Genomic DNA, 22,079 nt, shown 5'->3' on the forward strand with positions numbered 1-22,079 from the left:
GCTAGATACTTGAAACCACAAAACCCTTTGTTAACAGGGACTTCCTGTGCAACCCTTTAAAGGGCTGACCCTGTCTAAAATCTTGCAAATACAAAAAAATGACAACCAAACATTTCTTCCCATACTTTTTCCTTGACTGGGGGTGGGGGCAGAGGCAGGGCTGTTTCAGATCTGTTCATGTCATGACATACTGAGCTATCAGCCGCAAAATTCTTGATCATACATGTTTAACAAGGTGCCAAGAAAAAAATCCACCAAAAAACTTGGCAATATTTTCTGCCACCAATCCTTTTATTAGGGCGATTTATAGAACAAAAAAATCACGTCCTGTCCTCCCCATCTTCATGGGAAAGATTCCAAGAGGAGGAAAGAAGGTAAATGGAAGGAGAAAACACAGCAGCAGGAACTGGCACCAGATCCTTCGTTCATTCAACAGTTACTGCTAACCTACCATCAGGTTAAGTGGAGCCCTGCATGCTGAAAAACGGGGATGCAAAAATTTCCCCCCAGAAGTGAAGAGCAAATAAGTGGCTTAGCTCCAACCTCCCCAAGCCACACGGTAATCAAGGGGCTAAAAATGGATTAAAACCAGAAGTGAGAGGCTCAGTGAAGACACTCGCCCCGTTCCATGTAAGAAGGAAAATGAAAGTGCTCATTAAATACATCTGTATTTAGACACGTCTAAAGATTAAGTAGTTCTGTGACAAACATTCCCTTCAGATGGCAGTTCCAGATACTTCTCATGAAATTCTAAAAAAGAAAACAAAGCACACTGTGGAGGTATTTTGGGGGCGAGGACATGGAAAAGCCCTAGTATTTCAGCACTCTCACCAGTGACAAGTGTTTTCAAACAAGAATGAAGGCCACGGCCTCCTCTGTAACACAAGGTTCTTCACCCACGGGGGAGCCAGGAGGCAATGTCCCCTGGGCCCAGCACCCAATGGGCTCCCTCTCCTAGACCAACTTAGAAGCGGGTGATACATTCTAATCTGGATAAGGTAGATGATATGATACTAAAACCACATAATAATTACCCAGGCGGCCGACTTCAGTAATCTATCACAGGGTGTTTATACAGTGTTTCAGGCTGGATCCTAAATATAACTGTAGAGATGACACGTGACTTTACAAGTGCTGTTTAAGAACAGGACAGGCAAATGAAATGCACATCAGACTGAGCCAGGAAAAACAAGAGCTCTACCCCACTAAGAGTCAGCAAGCCAAATGACAACCACTGGCCTCAGTGTTTCCCTCTGAAAAATGGAGATGCTCATGTTTGCCTCCTGTCTCCCCAGAGAATTTATCATGTTGTTCAGTCGTCAGAGAGCTTCGGTACTGAGCTGCTGCCAAGGTTTTCTAAAGCTACACACTACACGAATTTCTTTACAAATCTTCTTTATCAACAAGCATCTTCAGTCTTTTTTTTTTTTTTTAAGGCTTGGCACCTGGGCTAACAACTGTTGCCATCTTTTTTTTTTTTTTCTGCTTTATCTCCGCAAACCCCCCCGTACACAGTTGTATATCTTAGTTGCATGTCCTTCTAGTTGTGGGATGTGGGACGCCGCCTCAACGTGGCCTGACGAGCGGTGCCATGTCCACGCCCAGGATCCGAACCCTGGGCCGCCGCAGCGGAGCGCGCGAACTTAACCACTCGGCCACGGAGCCGGCCCCGCATCTTCACTCTTAATTCTTTTTCTCTGGAGGATCAGAAGAGAAAAACGAAGCTAACTTTTAAATGAAAGATGGCATGTGTTCACTGACCTCCCTTTTGCCCCTCACTAACCAGCTCAAGGTGCCCATCTTCTTCCAAGATCAAAAGAACTCCAGGCCTAGAAGGGGTTTGAGAAGAACTCAAATGACTCTGGAAGCACGAGAGCAGAAAGCAAATTCCCTCTACAATTATGACATGAACACTGGAAACCACACACACACTCACTCACCCCCACTCACAACTCACACGGAAATTACCAGACTGAGCTTCAGAGAGAACTTTCTAGAATAATGAGAAACATTAGACAAGTAGATACTATTGAGATTTTTTAATTTTATAATTTCCATTTGTAATAATTGTGTATCTTTAAAATGTATTTAATTGTGTAAATTGGCTCTCCATAAAATTTAAGTCACTTCCATCCCCATATTAATCTAGAGTCTCTACTCAAAGAAACTAAAAATAGTACTTTTAGCACACAATGGGAAACAGAAAATATCAAGATTTCTGTCTTACTTTCAAATGCAAGAGGTAAAGATCCCCTCCCTGATCTCGGCTCTTTGAGAGAATCAAAAGGACTGTTTCATTTTAACTGTTTCTGAGTCCACATCTGGAGTTTAAAAATCCAGTTTAAAAGGCAAATGATTTAAAATATAAACATATGGCCTCCTTCTCTACAGTGATTCCTAGAGGGAAACAAAAAAGGTCTGAGTACAAACAAACTATTGTTTTAAAAAGGATTTTTTTTTAATTAAAAGCATACCAAGAAAGCTAACTAAGCTTCTACTTTCTCCTGGAGAAAATAATAAAACCAAGAATTCCCAGCGCAATCTAATTAAATCGAGATCAAAGTGCAGCTTAGGTAATACCAAGGCTGTAAGAGTGTAGCACTCGATTTCTGAAGAGCACGGTCCCAGTCTGGGCTCGGCTTAATGCAGGGCTGGCAAAGTTTTCCTGTAAAGGGCCAGAGAGCAAACATTTTCAGTTTTGCCAGCCATACAGGCTCTGTCGCAACTACTCAACTCCACGCTGATGGTCCGAAAGCAGCCACAGACAATATACAAACAAATGAGGGAGGGCTGTGTTCTGATACAATTGTATTTATGGACACTGAAATTTGAATTTCATATCATTTTCATGTGTCTCAAAATATTCTTTTGATCTTTTTCAAGCATTTAAAAATGTAAAAACTATTCTTAGCTCACAGGCCATATAAAAACAGGATTTGGCCTGTGGACAGTGGTCTGCAACCTCTGGGTTAGAGCCATCGCAGGCTGGAGAAGCTGCAAGCTCAGCTAAGCCAGTGTCCCCATTTCCCAGAGGAAACTGAGGCCCAGAGAGGTGTCACGGCCAGGGTCTCAGGCCAGTTCATGGCAGAAAGGGGTAAGGGTTAGACCTCAGGAAAGGCGAGCTGGAAAGGTAGAGCAGGGATGAGGGAAAGGCCTCCCAGAGTTCAACTCACGGGGACAGGCAGCGGCTGCTTAAAACCAGAGATGTCCCAGGAAACGAGGTACGAGTCACCGGAGCCTCCAACACCTGCCTTCCCACCGTGCAAAATAACGTACTATCCACGGTCCCTACGCCGATTCTGAAGGTTCTGTACCAGCATCGGGAGCCCGCTGGATGAGCCAGATAACCATCAGCCCGATTCTTTCCAGCCTTCTGGGTACATCACTCTGGTCATTTCTTTTTGCGGCTTAAGTTACAACCTCCACTTTGGGTATTCCAATCCTAGAACCCCAAGAAATAAGTGTCAATGCGGTTGAGGAGCAGTGACCAATGTTAAAAATTATTTTAAAGAGGGGACTATAGCAGGGATGACCAATTCAGCTTAGAGTTCAAGGGCATCTCTGACGTTCCCCTCAGAAAGTAACATGGTCAACCTCCCTCCTGTTCCGAGCTCCTTCTCTCTTTTATAAAAATGTTTCTTTCCTCCTATTCTCCTATTTTTCTTTCTTTATTCTACTCTGGGTTTTGAGGGGGTTTTTTGGCACTGATTCTCATTTCCGTTTTCATGTGATCCTTTTTATTTTGCCCTACATCTTAACTGGATATACCCTCAAACTGAAGGACATTTTAGAATTAAAACACACACACGCAGCCAATGCTGTTTAATTTACCTCCTCTTTAAACGGTATTCTGTAGTCTGAAGAGGGAAAAAAGAAGACTCCAAATTAAAGTGACTTTTTACAAAGAATCCTTCATTTGATTTTCTTAATCACATTTTTTTAGAGAGATTTATGGTTTTCTATCCTGTTAAATATTCAATCAAGGCTTGAAATTTTACACCAACGCTTTTCAGAAATTCTGCCATGATTTTTTTTTTTTTGAGGAAGATTAGCCCTGAGCTAACATCTGCCATCAATCCTCCTCTTTTTGCTGGGGAAGACTGGCCCTGAGCTAACATCTGTGCCCATCTTCCTCTACTTTATATGTGGGATGCCTGCCACAGCATGGCTTGATAAGCAATGCGTAGGTCCACACCCAGGATGGGAACCAGCAAACTCCAGGCCACCGAAGCAGAGCGGGCAAACTTAACCACTACGCCACTGGGCCAGCCCCTGCCATGATGATTTTTTATGAAAACTGCCCTATCAACTATTTTCTTCTTACACACTTCCTCAAAAAGACATGGTTTTCTACTTCTGTGAAGAGGAAGTGGCATTCTTATAAGTAATTTTCCGTTCTTTTTGACAACTTAAATCCAGAATGATTGCAAACTCCTCAGAATTTTTCAACACACATTTATCCTCCTAGATCTTTCTAAATTTAAGATTCTTCAGTCAAATAAACTAAGTCAATTGATTTAAGAAACCCGAAGTGAAAGAAAAATGCACCTCCTAAAGTTGTAGGAACCAAAAATGCTACAATTCAAACCTAAGGATGGAGACTTCACACAAAAATAGATCAAAAGAAACACTTTCTACCAATGTTGTTTAAGTTAGAAAGAAGACCAGATAAATGGGCATAAATTGAAAACAAAAAATAATTAAAATCGTATTCTCATAGAGCTGAAATTGATCCTAGAGAATTAGTCTCTTTAATATGACAAATGAGGAACCACTGAGAGATTCAAGGAGTATTTATTGGGTACCTCCATGGGCCACTTGCTGTACAAAGACTTTCCCACGTGTCACAACTTCCCCATAAAACAAGTATTATTATTGCTATTTTACAATAAAGGAAAGTTGTGTCACAGGAAGATAGACACAGCTAGTTAGGAGCAGAGAGGTGTCCACGGCCCAGATCTCTAGACATCACCTTCAGTACCCTCTTAACCACACCACTCCCATGTAATATTTTTGGAAACTGTTCAGTGAGATGCCACAGTAGGTTAAAACGTTATCAATCGGGGCTGGCCCCATGGCCGAGTGGATAAGTTCGGACGCTCTGCTGCAGGCGGCCCAGTGTTTCGTTGGTTCGAATCCTGGGCGCGGACATGGCACTACTCATCAAACCACGCTGAGGCAGCATCCCACATACCACAACTAGAAGGACCCACAACAAAGAATATACAACTATGTCCCAGGAGGCTTTGGGGAGAAAAAGGAAAAAATAAATAAATAAATTTTAAAAATCTTAAAAAAAAAAAAGTTATCAATCCAGTAATAAAATATCCTGGAACCTTGATATAAGACTTTTTGCTAAAGAGCAGAGCTCCTCAAAAGAAGATTGTTTCTTCTTGGCTGCTAAGAAAAGGAACATTAGCAACTAAATGTTACACTCGCCTCATGGGCCCCCAGACACAACTACAGCAAGGCCCCAAAGTACCCAAAACCCAATAACCACTTGGCTTCTAAATTACTCGTGACAACATCATTTACTCAAGTTGCAGTTAGCCATTTCTCAAGCTTATTCTTAAATCTGGACTCCATTAAGAAGGGTATGGAAGGATTCTCACACTTGCAGGAATAAAGGAAGATATTTCAGCCTGCCTGGAGCAACCCAAAATCCTTGAGGGCAACACCACCACCCACTTCCTGCTCAGGTAAGAGGAGAAGCACGAGGTCGTTGAACCTGAGACCTTGGAATTGCCTGCCGTCTTCAAAATCTACCTGGTTTAGGGGCTGGCCCTGTAGCCTGGTGGTTAAGTTCGGTGCGCTCTGCTTCAGGGGCTTGGGCCCAGTTCCTGGGCACAGGCCTGCACCACATGTCAGGGGCCATGCTGCGGCAGCAACCCACGTAGAAGACAGAGGAAGAGTGGCACAGATGTTCACTCAGGGTGAATCTTCTTCAAGCAAAAAATAAAAAAATTAAATCTACCCAGTTTTAATTGAAACACAGTTAAAAAGTTAATGTAACAAAGTGATTTTTGGCAACTCTAATATCTAAATTCCCCTGGAAATACCTTACACTAAAATACTGTACAAGGACAGCCAGATCTAGGTCTTCCTGAAGGCGCCCAAGACGTGATTTTAAGGGAGATGCTCAAATATCTGCCTTGACTTATGAGGGGCACTTTAAGTCAATAGGTGGGTGAACCTCACAACTAACTCAGAAGCGTATTTCTTTAGGCAAGAAAACTAGCAGAATCGTATGCTTTTCCGACAAACAATAAAAAAGGATTCTAACAACTCCGCTGAAGACATTCTATCAAGTGGGAGTGGATGGGTCAGGAGGAGCACAAAGGGAGCAGGAAGAAGCAAAAAGAAAGAGAAATAACTTCCAAAAAGAGTAAGTCACTAAAATATTTAGTTGCCCTGGGCAAATACTAAGGTTTTGTGCTTTTGCTTTCTTGTTCTGTAAGATAAGGACTCTCTTTTTAAACATAACCACAACATCATTTTCATACTTTAAATCATCAAATATCCAGTCAGTATTCAAATTTCCCAACTGTCTCATACAAGTGTGTGTTTTAAGTCTGTTTGAATCAGAATCCAACTAGCCTTAATTCTCATTTAATCCATATATTTCCCCTCCAGTTTTTTTTTCTTACAATTGATTTTTTTTTTTAAGGAATGAGATTATTTTTTCCTGTAGATTCCCCATAGTTTGGATTTTTTTAAGTAACTTTTTATTTAAAAAATTTTTATAAGGTTAAAAACAGGCCATCTCCAAACCTACTACATTACTCCATCAATGTCCTGCACCATGAAGACCACCCAGCCTTTTCAATGAAGTCAGTGCTGCTCCAGGACACTCGTCTGTCCGCAAAATGTTGCCATGACAAGTAACTTACGCAACACTCTATTCAAGGAGTGGGTATCACGGAGACAGAAGGACCCATAAGGTAACACTTCACTTTATGCTTCAATACTTTTTGGAACAAGGAGGGGTATGAATAAATTTTTAAAAGATCAAGCCCAAGCAACAAATGGAAACAATGAGTTTTGTCCAGTACAAACCCATTAATTTATGTCTCCAGGAGAGGACATCTAGTCCCCATCAGAACTCAAAGGAGAAAGATGGTTGGTTGATGTACAAACACCACTCCTACCGAGTTAGCTTGTTGAATATTTCTTTCCTGTCCTCTTCTGCCTTCCAAATACACAGTATTGCTTCAGTAAATTCGCAGTCCTCAGCTTACCTGACCGGTACATGGATGCCACTCATCTGGGATGCCTTCCACCCCCATCTGTTGCCTACATCATTCCCTTTCTCGAGGATCAGCTGGATGCCCTCCAGCTCCCTGAAGCCCTTCTCAATAACTCTGCCCACCTCTGGACTCCTGGAGTCCCTCGTCGGTACCCCAAAATGTAGTCTAAACCTGCCTTATACCTGGTTTGAGAGCTGTTCCACACACCACGTGTATTCAATAAAGATTTGATGAGGGCCTTCCATGCACAAGGCATTCAATATCATCTCTAACAAGACCATAAGCTCCGTGAGGAAAAGGGCCTCTTGTGATTCTATGCCTAGTCCAGGAGGCCAGCTAAGAACAGCTAAGAATGTGCACCCGGGAGTCAAGTTGGCCATACACGAATCCCAGAGTCATGGACCCTGAAGAGATTACCGAATCTCTCAGTTCTCATTTTCCTCATCTGCAAAATGGAATGATAATAGCCCCTCTCTCACAGAGATGTTGTTAGGATTAAATCACATAAAGCATGAGTATTGTCTTGTCCCCTCATTCCTAGTTCTGTCTGGTTTCTAACTATTTCATTGTACCTGTTCTTACCTGTTCATTCCTTTGTGGAAAGAGGGGGAGCAGAAGACTCCCGAAGAGTCGTTGCCATGGAGACGGAGTTCATTAAACCCTCCTTGATTGCTTGAATACACAGGAGATCCACTTTGCCATGGGGGTGAGTGTCCCTTCCCATAACATTTAGGGTAGACATCTCCCCCTCCCTAGTGTCCCCCTGGTTCTTCCCCTGTAAAGAAATGGAACTGGCTCAGAACTAACTACAGTGTAAGCCATCCCCACCACCAAAAGCCCAATTTAAAAGGAGGGGAAATAGAACCAGCAAAGAAGACAGTATGTAACCTTTCATCTTTTGATGGGGCAGAAAAATTTCTCTGAATTTTTTTTGAAGGGAAATCAAATATTCCGGTGTACAGATGAAAGCTCTGTTTACAAAAGTCTTTCCTATTTTTTGTTTGAGTGCCTCATCAGGAAAAATATTTGAACATGTACATATACCCACACACACACATACATCTTTATATCATTCACTTAACCAATATTTACTGAGCATTTCACATGTGCCTGACCTTGTTCTAAGTGCTGAAGATATAGTAGTGAATTAACCAAGCTAACCAAGAAAAAACAACTGTGCCCCCTGCTATTTGCATCTCTCCTACACATAAGCTTTTATTTTAAAAAATAAAATATATGATATGAGGGATGTGCACTATGTGGGAAACATTTTTAAAGGGGGACAGGAAGTGTAGAGTGTGCATTCTAAATAGAGTGGTCAGGAAAGGACTCCTCGAAAAGGTAACCTTGGAGTAAAGACCTGACAGAGGTGAGGGCGGACCCTGCGGCTATCTGGGCAACAGCTTCACAGGCAGCAGGGACAGCCAGGGGCCTGAGGCAGGGGTGCACCTGGCGTGTGCACTGAATCGTGAGGAGGCCAGTGTGCTGCAGCCAAGGAGCCAGGAGAGACAGGAGGAGATATGACTGGACAGGTGAGTGGAGGGGCTACGTGGAGGGAGCCTGGAGGGCCGCTGTTTGACTTTAGCTTTTACTCTGTGTGCGATGGGAGGGTTTTGAGTAGCGCAGCGACGTGATCTGAGTTCCATCCCTCTGATGGCTACGTTGAGAGTAGCGAGTAGGGGCCAAGGTTGGATGGGGAAGGCCAGTGGGAAGCCTGCTGCAGTAATCCAAGTGGCCTGGCCAGGTAGTAAAAAGTGAAAAGTAGAGCTAAGAGGATCTTATATATATACTAGTATAGAATGTATATTTAAAATACACAAAAATAAAAAATCTATTTAAAAGAAATATGAATTCTAATATTTACTTTCCCAAACTCAATAAGCCATCTTGCTCGCACCTATGGTAGAGCTGTCCCCCTACCACCACTTTGGAGGCCATTGTTTAACAACAATTGGTGGGTTGAGTTGGCCCAGTTGACCTGCAGTTCTGCCTGGCTTTCTGTCTTGACATTTCTCCCGTGCTCACTTCCTATCTTTCTCTTTATCTTGCCAGTCTTCAACAGCAAAACAAGCTTCCTCCACAGACGGCGCGCATCTACACACACAGAGGCTGTTGACTGCACACTAGAATTCCCTTCTTGAGAAAGTCTGTGGTCACTGTGTCAATCGCACCCAATCTCTGGGGTCAACAGTTGGGAAACAGACCTGCTAGATGCAGCTGCTACTGTGGAGTTCATTAAAACAGGCTTATGCCTGGGAGAACCCAGGCCGTTCGCTAGGGCAGCACCTCAGAGGAAGGCTAGGGTGGGCCCCAGCTCCCCATAGCTCACAACAGACAAATGGGTCTGCACGGTTTGCTCCCCTTGCCCTGCAAGAGGCTCAAGGGGATTTCTCAAGGACAACGCTTGGAACAGCCCCAGGGATTCTGTGGCCCCGAAACCAAGCTCCTAGAGATGCTAGAAGACCACATTCTTAGGGAACAGAGCCCTGACGCTGGGGCAGAGCTCAGTGTGTGTTTCTCAGATCCGATCAACTCTAACGCTGCCACCCCCACATTGCGGGGAAACTCAGAGGTTCACGGAAGGCAGATACTTTTGAAACCAGGTTCCAGGAGTTGAGAAGAGGTTGCCACAGAGATACCCGGGGTGCTCTCTTAGAACAGCAGAGCTTGAAGGAATTCAGAGGATTCTCCACCCACCCCTCCCATTTTACAGAGAGAGAAACTAAGTCCGGGACTTGCCCAAACCCATACAACCATTAGAAAAAGAACCATGAGTAGAATCCAGGTCTTCGGGTTCTCAATCTAGTGTTATTTTAAAAATAAACTAAAGCAAAACGAGAGCAATTTAACCTTGAAACCTTCAGAGACAAGTTAGAACTGGGATTAAATGTTGCATGTCGAGGCCCCAGATGTGTCTACAAATGGCTCTAATTTTTTTTTTTTTAAAGATTTTATTTTTTCCTTTTTCTCCCCAAAGCCCCCCGGTACATAGTTGTGTATTCTTCGTTGTGGGTTCTTCTAGTTGTGGCATGTGGGACGCTGCCTCAGCGTGGTCTGATGAGCAGTGCCATGTCCGCGCCCAGGATTCGAACTAACGAAACAGTGGGCCGCCTGCAGCGGAGCGCGCGAACTTAACCACTCGGCCACGGGGCCAGCCCCCAAATGGCTCTAATTTTACTAGGAGCTCTGGAGGCTCCCGTGGGGCAAAATGGTCTCCTGGTACTAAAGATACCTTGGAAGGTTGCACTGGGATGCTATGACTCACGAGGCTGGGACTGAGGGGATCAGAGATACACGAAACCATGAAATACGAGCAAACATTGGCTTTGTAAAGCCTGAAACAGCCCAAAAATGAACAGCATACGTCTTACTGACTTGGCCCAACTAATAGAGGACTAGACAAATTTTCAGTTTTCAAAAGGGGAGACAAGTGAAAACATCCTTAAAAATTATGAATATCATAATAAAAACTAGAGTCGTGAATCATTCATTCAACCTTTTGGGCTATAGACTCTTTTACAAGCATGAACGTTGATCAGAGAAAACACCTGCTCCCCTAGCCTGATGGCAGGCAGAAGGCAAACACGACGTTGGGTAGTAAAGGAATAATGTATAAAGTCACTACTCTGTACAATGAATAATCTTAGATATATCCAATAATCTCAGATATAATCCAAGATTATCTATAAATGAAGGGGGGCAGGGCAGCAATCGGCTCCTAAATGGTTGACGCTGGTTAAAACCCTCTCCTGGAATCTGAAATTAAGTGTTTGACTTTGTTACCTGGAGAGCTAAGTTCGAGCTCATTTGCCAGCACACCCTGCACCACCACTTGTGTGAGGAAGACCACAGCGCAAACCTTGTAAAGAGCACACCCTCCGCTGCAGGGCTGAGGCACAGAGCGAGAGGGGGCACCGAGGCACAGGAAAGACAGCCATCGAAACTTTCTTCGTTACAAAGAAGAGCCTGAGGACAAAGAAGAGCCTGAGGCCCACAGAGGTTAATTTGACTTACCCAGGGTTGGCTACTGCACAACATATGCGGCCTCTCCCTTATCATATACCCACAGCAAACAGTGATCATTGGTCATCACTTTATCCCGCTCCCGGGCTGCAAGAGCCAGAATGTTTCTGACATATTGCTCCTGCAGCTCCCCAACCACCTGGTCAGCACCGCTGCATGCGATGGAAGCCATTTTGCAACTCCGGACCAGCATAAGGTCATACACCACCTCTGTAATGCCGCTGCAGTGTAAGCCTGCCTGGAAAGTGACGGACTAGCCTGCTAGTCAAAGTAGTTCACTGCTGCCGTCAAGCCTGAGGCGAGCAAACACAGAGCCTATGCAGTGTGACCACAGATCCAGGTTGACATGGGACAGTCCTGTGTCGCATCTGTTTCCCCAGCTTAATATTTAATAGTGCACCCTACCATTCTCAAAGTTGTCCCAGTTTGGATCAAAATGATATGGTCATCCAAATTCCATGCAACTCCTCATCACCTACATTTATAAATGTTTGTTTGTTTGTTTGTTTGAGGATATGATGTGTCAGGAAAAACCACTGAGCCACTCACCAGTAGTTTTCGCATATAAAGGGGTTTTCAGAGAACACTAAATCCAAATGATCTTTGAAAGGGCCTTAGGGACCCCTGCTGCCACCAATCTCTTTTATATATTGAGCTTCCATATGGAATTTTCTTTGGGGAAAACAAGGAAAGCCATAGCTTATGCAAGCCTGAAAACCACAAGATTATCAGATCTCTGTAGCTCCTGCCTATTTTTAAATTATTTCACGTTATACTTGAGCCTATAAAAATTCACATTATACTGTTGAAACAGAAATCTTTTTAAAGAATGTTTCAGTCTTGTTTCTGGCACAAACAACTGTGCCTTTTTGAGTTTATATTTATTCTCTGTTTAGAGGAAAAGAGGAAGTAAAAGTTGAAATCTTTAAAAAAAAAACGTTTCAGGGGCCTGCCCTATGGCCGAGTGGTTAAGTTCGCGCGCTCTGCTTCGGCGGCCCGGGGTTTCTCAGGTTTGGATCCTGGGTGCGGACCTAGCACCACTCGTCAAGCCATGCTGAGGTGGCATCCCACATGCCGCAACTAGAAGGACCCACAACTAAAATATACAACTGTGTACCGGTGTGCTTTGGGGTAAAGAAGGAAAAATAAAATCTTAAAAAAAAAGTTTCAATCAATCCAGGGTTAGACCTTGTGTGTCACCGCTGGATTTACACCAGAGCATCCAACATTTATTTAAGAGAAGCATAAATTCAGTTTATTTGGAAAAGTCATTGGTCTAGACAGCATAGATAGCAGTTTTGCGCTCAAGAGAAAGACAGTGATATTATCATGCAGGAAATTTAAACATTTCACCTGGTTACCTAGACAGAAGACTGGCAGGAACTAAATCAAGATGTCAAGCGCAGTTCTCTCTGAAGATAGAGACTTCAGATGGTTTTAACTATTTCTTTTTGTTTATCTAGCTTCCTGATTTTTCTACAACGATCACAGTTTATTTGTTAATGACGAAGAAAAAAAATCAGCAAAACACATGTCATTCACCAGGGTGGGGAGGTAGAGAGGCTAACGGGATAAGCCAGGCACAAGTCTGACAGGAGCAGAGGCCTCCAGAGCAGCTCCTGACTCTGACAGAACTAGGTCCGGCCCCAGGAGCTGGGAGGAGCGTGGCTCACCCGACGGCTGCCCGGGAAACAAGAGCAGGCATCCCTGAGTCCGAGGACGGCACTGCCCTTTCAACTGCTAAAAGTACAGCCTTGTGACTGCAGCCCCACCTGCGCAATCAGACTGTCAGGGCAGGACACGCTTCTCCATCACTTACCGGGTGTGTGACCTTGAACAAGTCAAGTAGCTTCTCTATTCCTGTTTCCTCATCTATAAAATAGGAATCACACCTCCCTCCTGGCATGGCTGTGAGGATGAAGACAGATGATGCACCTCGAAGGCCCAGTATACAACCAGATCACAATAAACGTAAGCCATTAGTAGGTCCCCGCCGTGAAACACCAGCGCTCGAGGGCACTCCCCAAGCTAGATGTAACTGGATCCCAAATCAACCAGAGAAGGGTCCTAAGAATAAAGCCTTTCTTGTCCCTTCTTCTCTGGTGAAGGCAGGACTGGAGCACAGCATCTACTGTAAGCCCAGTGCCGGAGGGAGCGATGAAGGCCAGGTAGCCCAGGAAAAGATGCAACGCATCCCAAGGCCCCACGCTCCGGGCTAGAAAGGCCGCTTGCAAAGTGACAGGATTTCTACTTTCTTGCCACTGCCACAGCTGCCAGCCACTGCCTTTGGCAGGCAGATGGGTGACTCAAGTGTGAGCTAGGACTTGGCAAGGGGACACCAAACCAGAAGGCCTCCGGGCAGGAAGCTCCAAAAAGGGCCACCTGCTGACACAGTTTGTCCACAGGCAGCCCTGGAGATGGAGGGGGCATCTGCTGTCACCAGCAAATTCAGATAAGAACAGTGAACATTTCAGAGGTCCAACAGAACTTACCATTCTTGCTTTGTAACTTTGAGAAACTGCTTTGGGGGTGAGGCTGAAGACATATGACCACACACTTAAAATCACTGTAGTGTCTTTATACGACAGAACGAGCAGCCCCCAAAAGTTCAATCTCAAATCAAACTACAAAGAGTTTCATGGCCACCTTGAGCCAAAATACATTACATGTCTATGTAATAGAATTTTCTTTCACAAACTTAAAATTATCTCAATTTACCAAAGATAAAAATAAACCTCCTAATGTCCATCTGTGAGGAAATAATTACACTATTATGTTAATTACATAGGTGAGTGTGTTCTGTGCTGCACAGGGTGACTGACTCCACGTGGTTTGCCTAAAATTTTCCCAGTGTTAGCACCAAAAGTCCCACCTCCCAGGAAACCCCTCAGTCCTGGGCAAACCAGGATGGTTGGTCCCCCAACGCTGCAAGAAAAATGATGTGTGTGTGAAGAGGAAAACAGAAGAGACACAGTTACAAATGCAGAAGTGCTAAATGTGAAGTTTGTTTGTTTGTAGAAATAGCTCCTAGTTCCTTCTGATAGTAAAAAAAAAACAAAACTAAAAACCACACTTGCCTCTCCCTTCCCCCTTTCTTTTCTCCCAAAACAGAGCTCAGAAAAGGAGTTTTCCTCCTCATGCATGATTGAGACGTCATGCAGGACTGTCTGTTATGTGCTGGCCACCATCAACCCAACGAGCTCCTGCACCCAGCTTCTGCAGCACAGGAAATGTCTTCTTCCACTCCTTCCATCGGCCACCATGACAACTGGTAATTCAGGTGATCAACAGCAAGAATATCTCCTCAAGCTAAAAATCCAAGAGCCCTGGCAAAAAGAGTCACTTCACAAATAGGGCATTAACCAGGTGAGGGAGGAATGAAGAAGTGATTGCTTTACAAATAGCTGGATGGAGACCTCAGTACCCCACGAACTCTAAGACAGGGGTTCCAAGCAGGTGACCCCCCACCCACAACGATGGGGCAAAACTCTTGAGTTGGGGGTTTAGCAAAGGGTTTTTAAGCCTCTGGTGACGTTAGGAACCAGCTTCTAAGAATTTAGTTTCCAGCTGAAAGGTAAGACTATATAAGGCAAGAAAGAGCACACACTTCCTGGGCCTAAAGCCCCACAGAAACCATGGTTGCTTACGCTGCACCCCAGCCCGCCCAGACCACCTCTTCAGCCAGCCTCCCCGTGGCTTTGCCGTAAGACAGGCTGACACTTTTTAGCTGCTCTTGAATCCTAGAACTCCTCAGATTCCTTTTATACATCAGGAGATGGAACCAAATGAAGGTTATGCAACTCTTTCTTTCTTTCCACAGTAAGACTAGTTTGTTGGGAGAAGAGAAGGGATGTATTCAGAAACATTTTTAAAGGTAAACATCTTTGAAAGCCCTACTCTGTTAAGTCCTAAAGAATAACTTCCTTTCTAAGACTAAATAATACACTTTTCACTAGTGTTGATCTTGATTTAGGAGAGGCTGCCTTCTTACAGCCCTTTCAACAAATCCAATGAGAAGATGGAGGCATCTTACAAGCTCTAGTAAAAAACACAAGAGCCTGGAAGGCAGCAGACAGGAGCTAGTCTCCACTGTGCTGGCCGACAGCTGTGGTCCTTCAGCAAGACAGGCTTTACTTGCCCGGATCTCAGTTTCTTCATTTTAAAACATGAAGGTTTTGGGCTAAGATCAGCTTTGGCATCCCTTACAACTTTAAAATTCTATGTGAAATTCTTTTGTGTAGGTGATGATAACAGTAATGCTTATGAGTAGCATTTTTTGTACTTTGAAGATTTAGGAATTAACTTGCACCGGCAAAGATGTCAAGACCAAGACAGACTAACCCTGGAAGATTTAAAACAAGCCAATGTATAAGAGTTGTCGAACTATGTGACCAAAAGGGGGAGGGAATCCTAACAACTTACAAACACTTAAATGCTCTGGAACCAATGGGAACAGGTAGGTGCACCACAATTACCAGCTGCTCCTCCTGCTAAATTTAATGATAACATGAATTTTAATTTGGTGATCCCTACCCCACAAAAAGAAAAGAAAAGAAAAAAGCCTATAAATACTTAGGGCAAACAAACCAAAACTTTGAATCGAAAAGGCAGGAGAGCAAATCCTTGTAGTGATTGATTGTATTTAAGTCGCAGGATGTTCCGGCTGGATGTTAACCGGAGACAGCAAGGCACCAGATGCGACCCACTGGAGAAGCAGATGTTTAATACGAAGGACTGGCATGTTGGACCGCGAGTGTCAAAGTCAAGACTGCCTCTCCACCTAACAATGTTCATGTCACTATCCATGAGTAAATGGCAGGAGAAAAAAGAGCAAGCTGTTTCCTTCTTTCGTGGAAAGAGCTGCAAAGAATTTGTCCTGCAACTTGGTTGGGCGCCTGTGAGTGCCCATGTCCTCAGAGCAGCAGAGTCCGACAAGGTGGGGTGTTGCTGTTCCACAGAACTGCAGTAAGGACTGTCAACCGCTTCAGCACGTAACCCCACCTCTCCGGACCAGGACTCGAGAGCTGCCCTGTGTGGTGTCTCGGCAACGAAAGCAACAAAGCTGACAGACACAGGCTGAGGGTAGCCCACCGCCTGTGAGTGGAGCCCCCGGCCGGACTGCACCTCCTCCTGGGAGAGATGGGGCCGGAGTCGAGAGCGCCGCCTCCAAGGGTCCCCATCGCGCACCACGCACCCAGAGCCTCGAGCTACTAAAGAGGAAGTCAGGATGTCATGTCAAACGGATAAAGACAGCCCGACTGCTCAAGAGGCGAGGTCTGGGCCGGTCTCCGGCTTGGCTTGGAGAGGGGTCCCAGCCTGCGATCCTTTCTCCCTCTCCCCGCGCCGTCCTGCTCCCGGCGGCGCGCACCAGCCTCCCCTGGCCGGCACGGGCCGGGGAGCCCACGCTGCGCTGCACGGGAGGAGCCGGAGGAGCCCCTCGCGCCTCCCCTCCCCCTGCCCGGCCGGGCCCGCGGACGACACAGCGGCGCACAGCGCGCACCAGCCCCCTGCCTGCGCTTGGCGCCCGCCGGCCCCGGCCCCGGCCCCGGGCGCCGAGCCGAGCGCGCAGCGCCGACGGCCCAGGGCGGGGACGGCGCAGGGGCAGAGCCGCCGCCGCCGGCTTTCGGAGCCGCGCCGGCCGCGCACACTCCTCCCCTCGGCCGCCAGTAAACAGCGGCGGGCGCGCTCCCCTCCGCGCCGCGCCCCCAGCCCCGCGGTCCCGCCCGCCGGCGCCGCCGCCCCCTACCTGGTCGGTGAGTTTGAGCACTGCCATTCTTCCGCTCCTCGGCGCGCACACACATACAGGTCCCCGGTGCGCAGATGTCACGCCAGGAGCCGGGGAAGCGGAAGGGACTGCCAGGAGAAGGGAAAAAATCTGGCTCCCGAATTTGACAGCCCTCCCCCTGCTCCTCCTCCGCCGCCGCCTCCTCCCGCCGCGAGGCTGACACTGGCTAGTGGGGTTTGCAGCCGAGCCCGCCCGCCTTTATACAGGAAGTACCGGCCGCTGCCAGCCGGGCCGCCACTGACATCACCGCGCGCTCGCTCGCGAGCCCGGGCCGACGCTGCCGCCTGCCGCCCGCAGCCGCGCCTCGCAGCCCGCGGCCCCCGCGCCCGCCCCCCGCGCGCCCCGGGGCCGCCCCGCGCCTGCTCGCGCACCTGCCCCCTGCGCCCGGCGAGCCGCCCGCCGGCCCCGGGGCGCGCGCGGCTGGAGGCGCCCCCGGGGCTGTTCGGGGTCCTCCCAGCCCCGCCTCACACGCACAGACACACGCGCGCACAACCTGATGAGCGAGCCCGTGCGGACACACCCCGACGGGCAAGAAAGGCTGCCACTCACATGCCACCAACTTTAACCTGGGAGACCGAGTCGCACCCCTTCCCCTAAACCTCTCCTCCTGGTCCAGAATCAGATTGCCCAGCATCCCGAATTATCCCACCTCAGTCTGGGACATAACTCTGATGCTCTCTTTTGTTTGCTGCGGAGAGGCCCTGGACACATTGTAATTCTTTAGCGAGTGTATGTCACACACTTGGGAGGTGGGGGACAGGGGTTCTGGCCCTTTCGCCTTGTTCTCCAGCCACCTTCCAGCTAGACTCACAGAGGACCCCACCGTTACATTCAAACACTGGGTTTTGCTTGGGGGAGGGTGGAGGTGGAGTGGAGTTACTGGAGAAGACATTATAAATGGGGCTTTTGAGTGTTTCCACCAGTCCTGACTCACTCGTTTGTACAAAATCCAGTTACCATGCTTCCAACAGATAGAAGACTTGGCTGTCAAATAGCATGGGATACAAATACAATGGTAACATTCATAATCATTGTAAGTGCTGATATCTCTGGAATTTGGAGCAAACACTTATTCATTCAACAACTGTATACTGAGTACCTACTTTGTGTGAGATACTTTCTAGGCGCAGTGTGAAAGGGGGAGCATAAACAGACAAGATCCCTAACTCCTAGGAGGTGTCTGACATAAACCACATAGTCACCACTGATGAATGTAATTACAACTGAGATGAGGCATCACAGGGGACAGATGCTTCTGAAGGAATCCATGACAAAGGAACCGGACCAGCCTGGTAGGGGAGGGCAGGCTTCACTGAGAAGGTGACAAGAGTTGAGATTCTGGAGGAGGAAGAGTTAATTAGGCAACTGGGTGGGGTCTTGCTCCCAGGCAGCCCCCACGTGTCGCTGGCATGCCATCCAGCAAACCTGCAGGCGGTGGCATTGAGCAGCAAACCGGAGATAGAGTTCCTGGCTCCAGACCAAATAGCTACCCTTCATTCACAAACCCAAAGTGGACTCCTCCTCCCCACTTTCAGAGCCTCCCGGAAGATTCCACGTGAGAAAGGAGAGAAGGGAGTGGTGGCATTTGCATAGCATCCTTCCATGTATCATCTAACCATGGAATTGTGATTCCGGTCGTGCAGACAAGAGAAACCAAGAAAGCGCTCTCCTGGCTCCCCCCTCTATCGTCAGGGATGCACAAAGACAAAAATGCTGTCTCCAAGGCTTCCCTGGAAAACAAAATAGGCTGTTTTCATCGCATCTATGAGGCAGTTCTTCCCTGCTCTTGTTGGTATGTCTATTTAATAATATCATCCTGCATGGCTTTGTAAGTAAACTGAATAGGTCACTGGATTCTCTACTTAAACAGAGCTGTTTTTTAGAAGAGGGACAACAAATGATTTAATTTGGTAGATGCACTCAGGATCCACTTTGGTTCCTCAGGGGCATGGCTACACATAAGTTCTTGGGGCCCAAGTGAAAGGAGGAGCAAGCAGTTCTCAACCCTATCAAACCCACCATCCCCTTTGTAACTAGTATTTTTAACACCCTCCTTACTAACCTGAAATGAAATTCATAGGTAATATTACCTACCTATGCAAATTTCCAAAAAATGTCAATATAATGTCCTAATTGTATAATAAAGGAAAAATAAAAGGAAAGTAATTTGTAATTAATGTGTATTTCAATAAATATATGCTATAACACAACTCAGAAGACAAACAGTAAGATGCTTGCACCTATATGTAAAACCACTGTGAATGAGAGAGCTACAAATGCAGACCAAGATGATTGTGTTGTATTAGCAACTCAAATATCAACATTGGTGTTGTCATAGGTGACAGGATTTTGTGAAAGTTTGAACAGTTCTTGGTCAAGTTCCAAACAAAATAAAGAGCTAAGAATTGGGCTAAATGTATTGATATAGGTGCATTTAACAGAAAGTTTGGATTTAATGTGTTAGCTCCCGCATTGAAAGTGACTCCAACGATTTGCTTCATTGGTGAAATGAACCTCAGACTCAGTGAAGTTCTATATTCAATGAGATCGAGATGACAATGTCTCTGGTGTAATGTAGAGAAAGAAATCCAAAGGTTTGTGGAGATGGGAATGTTGGGGTGATTTTATCATGTGTAATCTGTGCGCGCAACCACAGCTACAAAGCCCTAGAGGCCCAGCTGATGGTCTCGACAGTAAGGCGTTTAAAATATCTTAGTAAGAGGAGCACCAGAAAAGCTCTGCAGTAGCTGGATATGACGGTGGGAGATGCTTCCATTGAGATGGCCCACTGATTTCTGTAAGAGTAGGATCCGGGGATGGCAATGGCCGAGTGGCAGTGCTTAACTGGCAGGGACAAGGTGGACACATCTACTACAATGGGAAGCAGGGACAAAGTAGTACTCAAAGGGCTTGCCCTGCAGGGGTATTTGGTAATGCCCTAGGTGACCCTGGGAATGAAGCAGTTGGGCAGACTTCTGAAATATTCCTTGATCTTTACAACAGGCAAAACTCTAGGTCTGCTGCCTGAAACCCAACTCGAGCCAAATGAAAAGTCATCCTTCTCATCCAGTTTCCATTCCTCAGCCAGTTCACAGACACAGAGCCCCTTGACTGAGAGGGAGGCTGGGCCCCTTGAGGAAGAACCTTGCAGCATTGCCATTAATATATGCTACAAATCTTCACCTAAGCCTACCCCAAAGGAACCTGATGTCACTTATTAGGGTGACCGTGCACGGGGAAAAAGGAAATACCCAGATATTTTAGGGATTATTAGATATTGTTTCTGATGTAACGCTAATTCCTGAGGATCCAAAATATCACTGGGTCCACGAATCAAAGTGGAGACTTGTGGTAGTCAGGTGATAAATGGAGTTTTCTCCCAAGGATAAATGACCATGGATCCAGTAGGTTTGCAGACCCATCCTGTGATTATTGCCTCAGTTCTTGAGTAGATAATTAGAATGGACATACTCAATAACTGGCAGAGTCACCACTTTACTTCTCTGACCCACAGAGTGAAGGCTATTGTGGTAGGAAGGGCCAAGTGGAAGGCTCTGGAAATTCCTCTTGCCACCAGGATAGAAAGCCAAAAGCAATACCACATCCCTGGAGAGATATAGAAATTAGTAGCACCACGGAAGAGGTGGATGAGGCAGAAGTGGTGAAACTATCACTTCTTCCCACTTAAATCACCTGTCCGGCCTGTGCAGAGGCAGAGGCATCTTAGACAGTAACTAGGAGTTGTTGTCAACAAACCAGATGGCAATGCCAGCTGCAACTGCAGTTCTGTATGTGCTATCTTTACTGCAGCAAATCAACACAGCCTTAAAACCTGGTGTATACCAGGTATAGAGATAGTGGTGTATCAACTGATAGGGCAAATGCATTTTTATCTATTTCAATTTGCACCAAAAGTGGTTTCTTTTCTATGGCAAGGCCAGCAGTGTACCTTTACAGTCTTGTCTACAGGATATAAACTCTTCTGCTCTCTGCCATGATCTAGTCTGCAGAGATCTTTATCACTATATTAAAGACATCAAGCTGATTGGACCTAATAAACAAGAAGTAACAAATACTTCAGATGCCTTAATAAGACACAAGCAAACCAGAGGGTGGGATATAAACCCTGAGAAAATTCATCACCTTAGTGAAGTTTCTGGAGGTCCAGTGACCTGGAAGACATCAAGGGAGTCCTCCGAGGGAAAGAGAGATTGTTGCCCTTTCCACCACCTGCCCCTAGAAATGAGACAGGATACTTGTTGGGACTTTGGATTTTAGAAGCAATATATACCAGTGTGGTGCTCTGCCCCATCTACCTAGTAGCCCATAGGCTGGCATTTTTTATCAGGAATAAGAGAAAAAGAAGTCTGCAGCAGGACTTTATGATCCAGAGGAACCCAATGATACTTGAGGTGTCTGTGGCAAATAGGGATATCGTATAGAGCCTCTGGCAAACTCTGATGGAAGAGCCACAATACAGACTTCCTTAGTTTTAGAGCGAAGCCATGCCCTCTTCTGCAGACAAAATACTCCCTTTGAGAAACTGTACCTAGCTTGCTACTGAATTTGAATGACTTGCCATGAGACATCAAGTAAATACACAACCTCAGCTCGCACTATGAACTGGCTGTTGTCTGACCCATCAACCCATAAGATTAAGCACACACAAGAGCAATCCCTCATCAAACGGAAATAGTATGTAAGAGACCGAGCTTGAGCAGGTCCAGAGAGCACACGTTGTCTTAGCAGGTGACTCCGATTCCTTTGATACTGACTCCCGGTGTATTTCCTCCTATTCTTCAACCGGTTAACTGATTTACGTACAGTTCTCCTCAATGTACTGGCACAAGCTGGAGGTGGTCTGTTCTAGCATTACAACTCCCATGAGGAATGACCCTGACGATAGTGCTGAAAGGAAATTCTCTCAGTGCAAGGAATTTCCAGCAGTGTATTACGTGTCTACTTTGTCTGGACTGAGAGATGGCCAGAGGTATACATCTATACTCTTTCAAGGGCAATGGCTG

The 22,079-nt window shown here is 46.0% G+C and overlaps 1 protein-coding gene and 1 long non-coding RNA gene across 12 annotated transcripts in view; both read right to left on the bottom strand.

Annotated features, from left to right (window-relative positions):
- Positions 1–22,079, bottom strand: part of ANKRD44 (ankyrin repeat domain 44) — a 348,870-nt gene that overhangs the window by 292,975 nt on the left and 33,816 nt on the right. For 4 of the 11 annotated variants that reach the window (XM_070241458.1, XM_023622274.2, XM_070241455.1 and 1 more), the window contains exon 1: positions 17,017–17,337. The exons of 1 other annotated variant lie outside the window; for it this stretch is intronic. In XM_070241458.1, the coding sequence (XP_070097559.1) occupies positions 17,017–17,043 (27 nt within the window). In that variant the 5' untranslated portion in view covers positions 17,044–17,337. Of the gene's footprint in view, positions 1–17,016; positions 17,378–22,079 lie in introns of those variants that run through there. 6 more of the 11 variants (XM_023622277.2, XM_023622276.2, XM_070241452.1 and 3 more) reach the window with 3 other exon arrangements.
- LOC138918685 (uncharacterized) lies at positions 2,025–3,424 on the bottom strand. Its single transcript, XR_011428328.1, has 2 exons — positions 3,174–3,424; positions 2,025–2,665 (listed from the first exon to the last, which is right to left on the bottom strand). It is a non-coding gene; the product is annotated as an uncharacterized lncRNA (long non-coding RNA).

The sequence above is a fragment of the Equus caballus genome, chromosome 18 (genome assembly GCF_041296265.1).
Source record: "Equus caballus isolate H_3958 breed thoroughbred chromosome 18, TB-T2T, whole genome shotgun sequence".
NCBI classification, from domain to species: domain Eukaryota; kingdom Metazoa; phylum Chordata; class Mammalia; order Perissodactyla; family Equidae; genus Equus; species Equus caballus.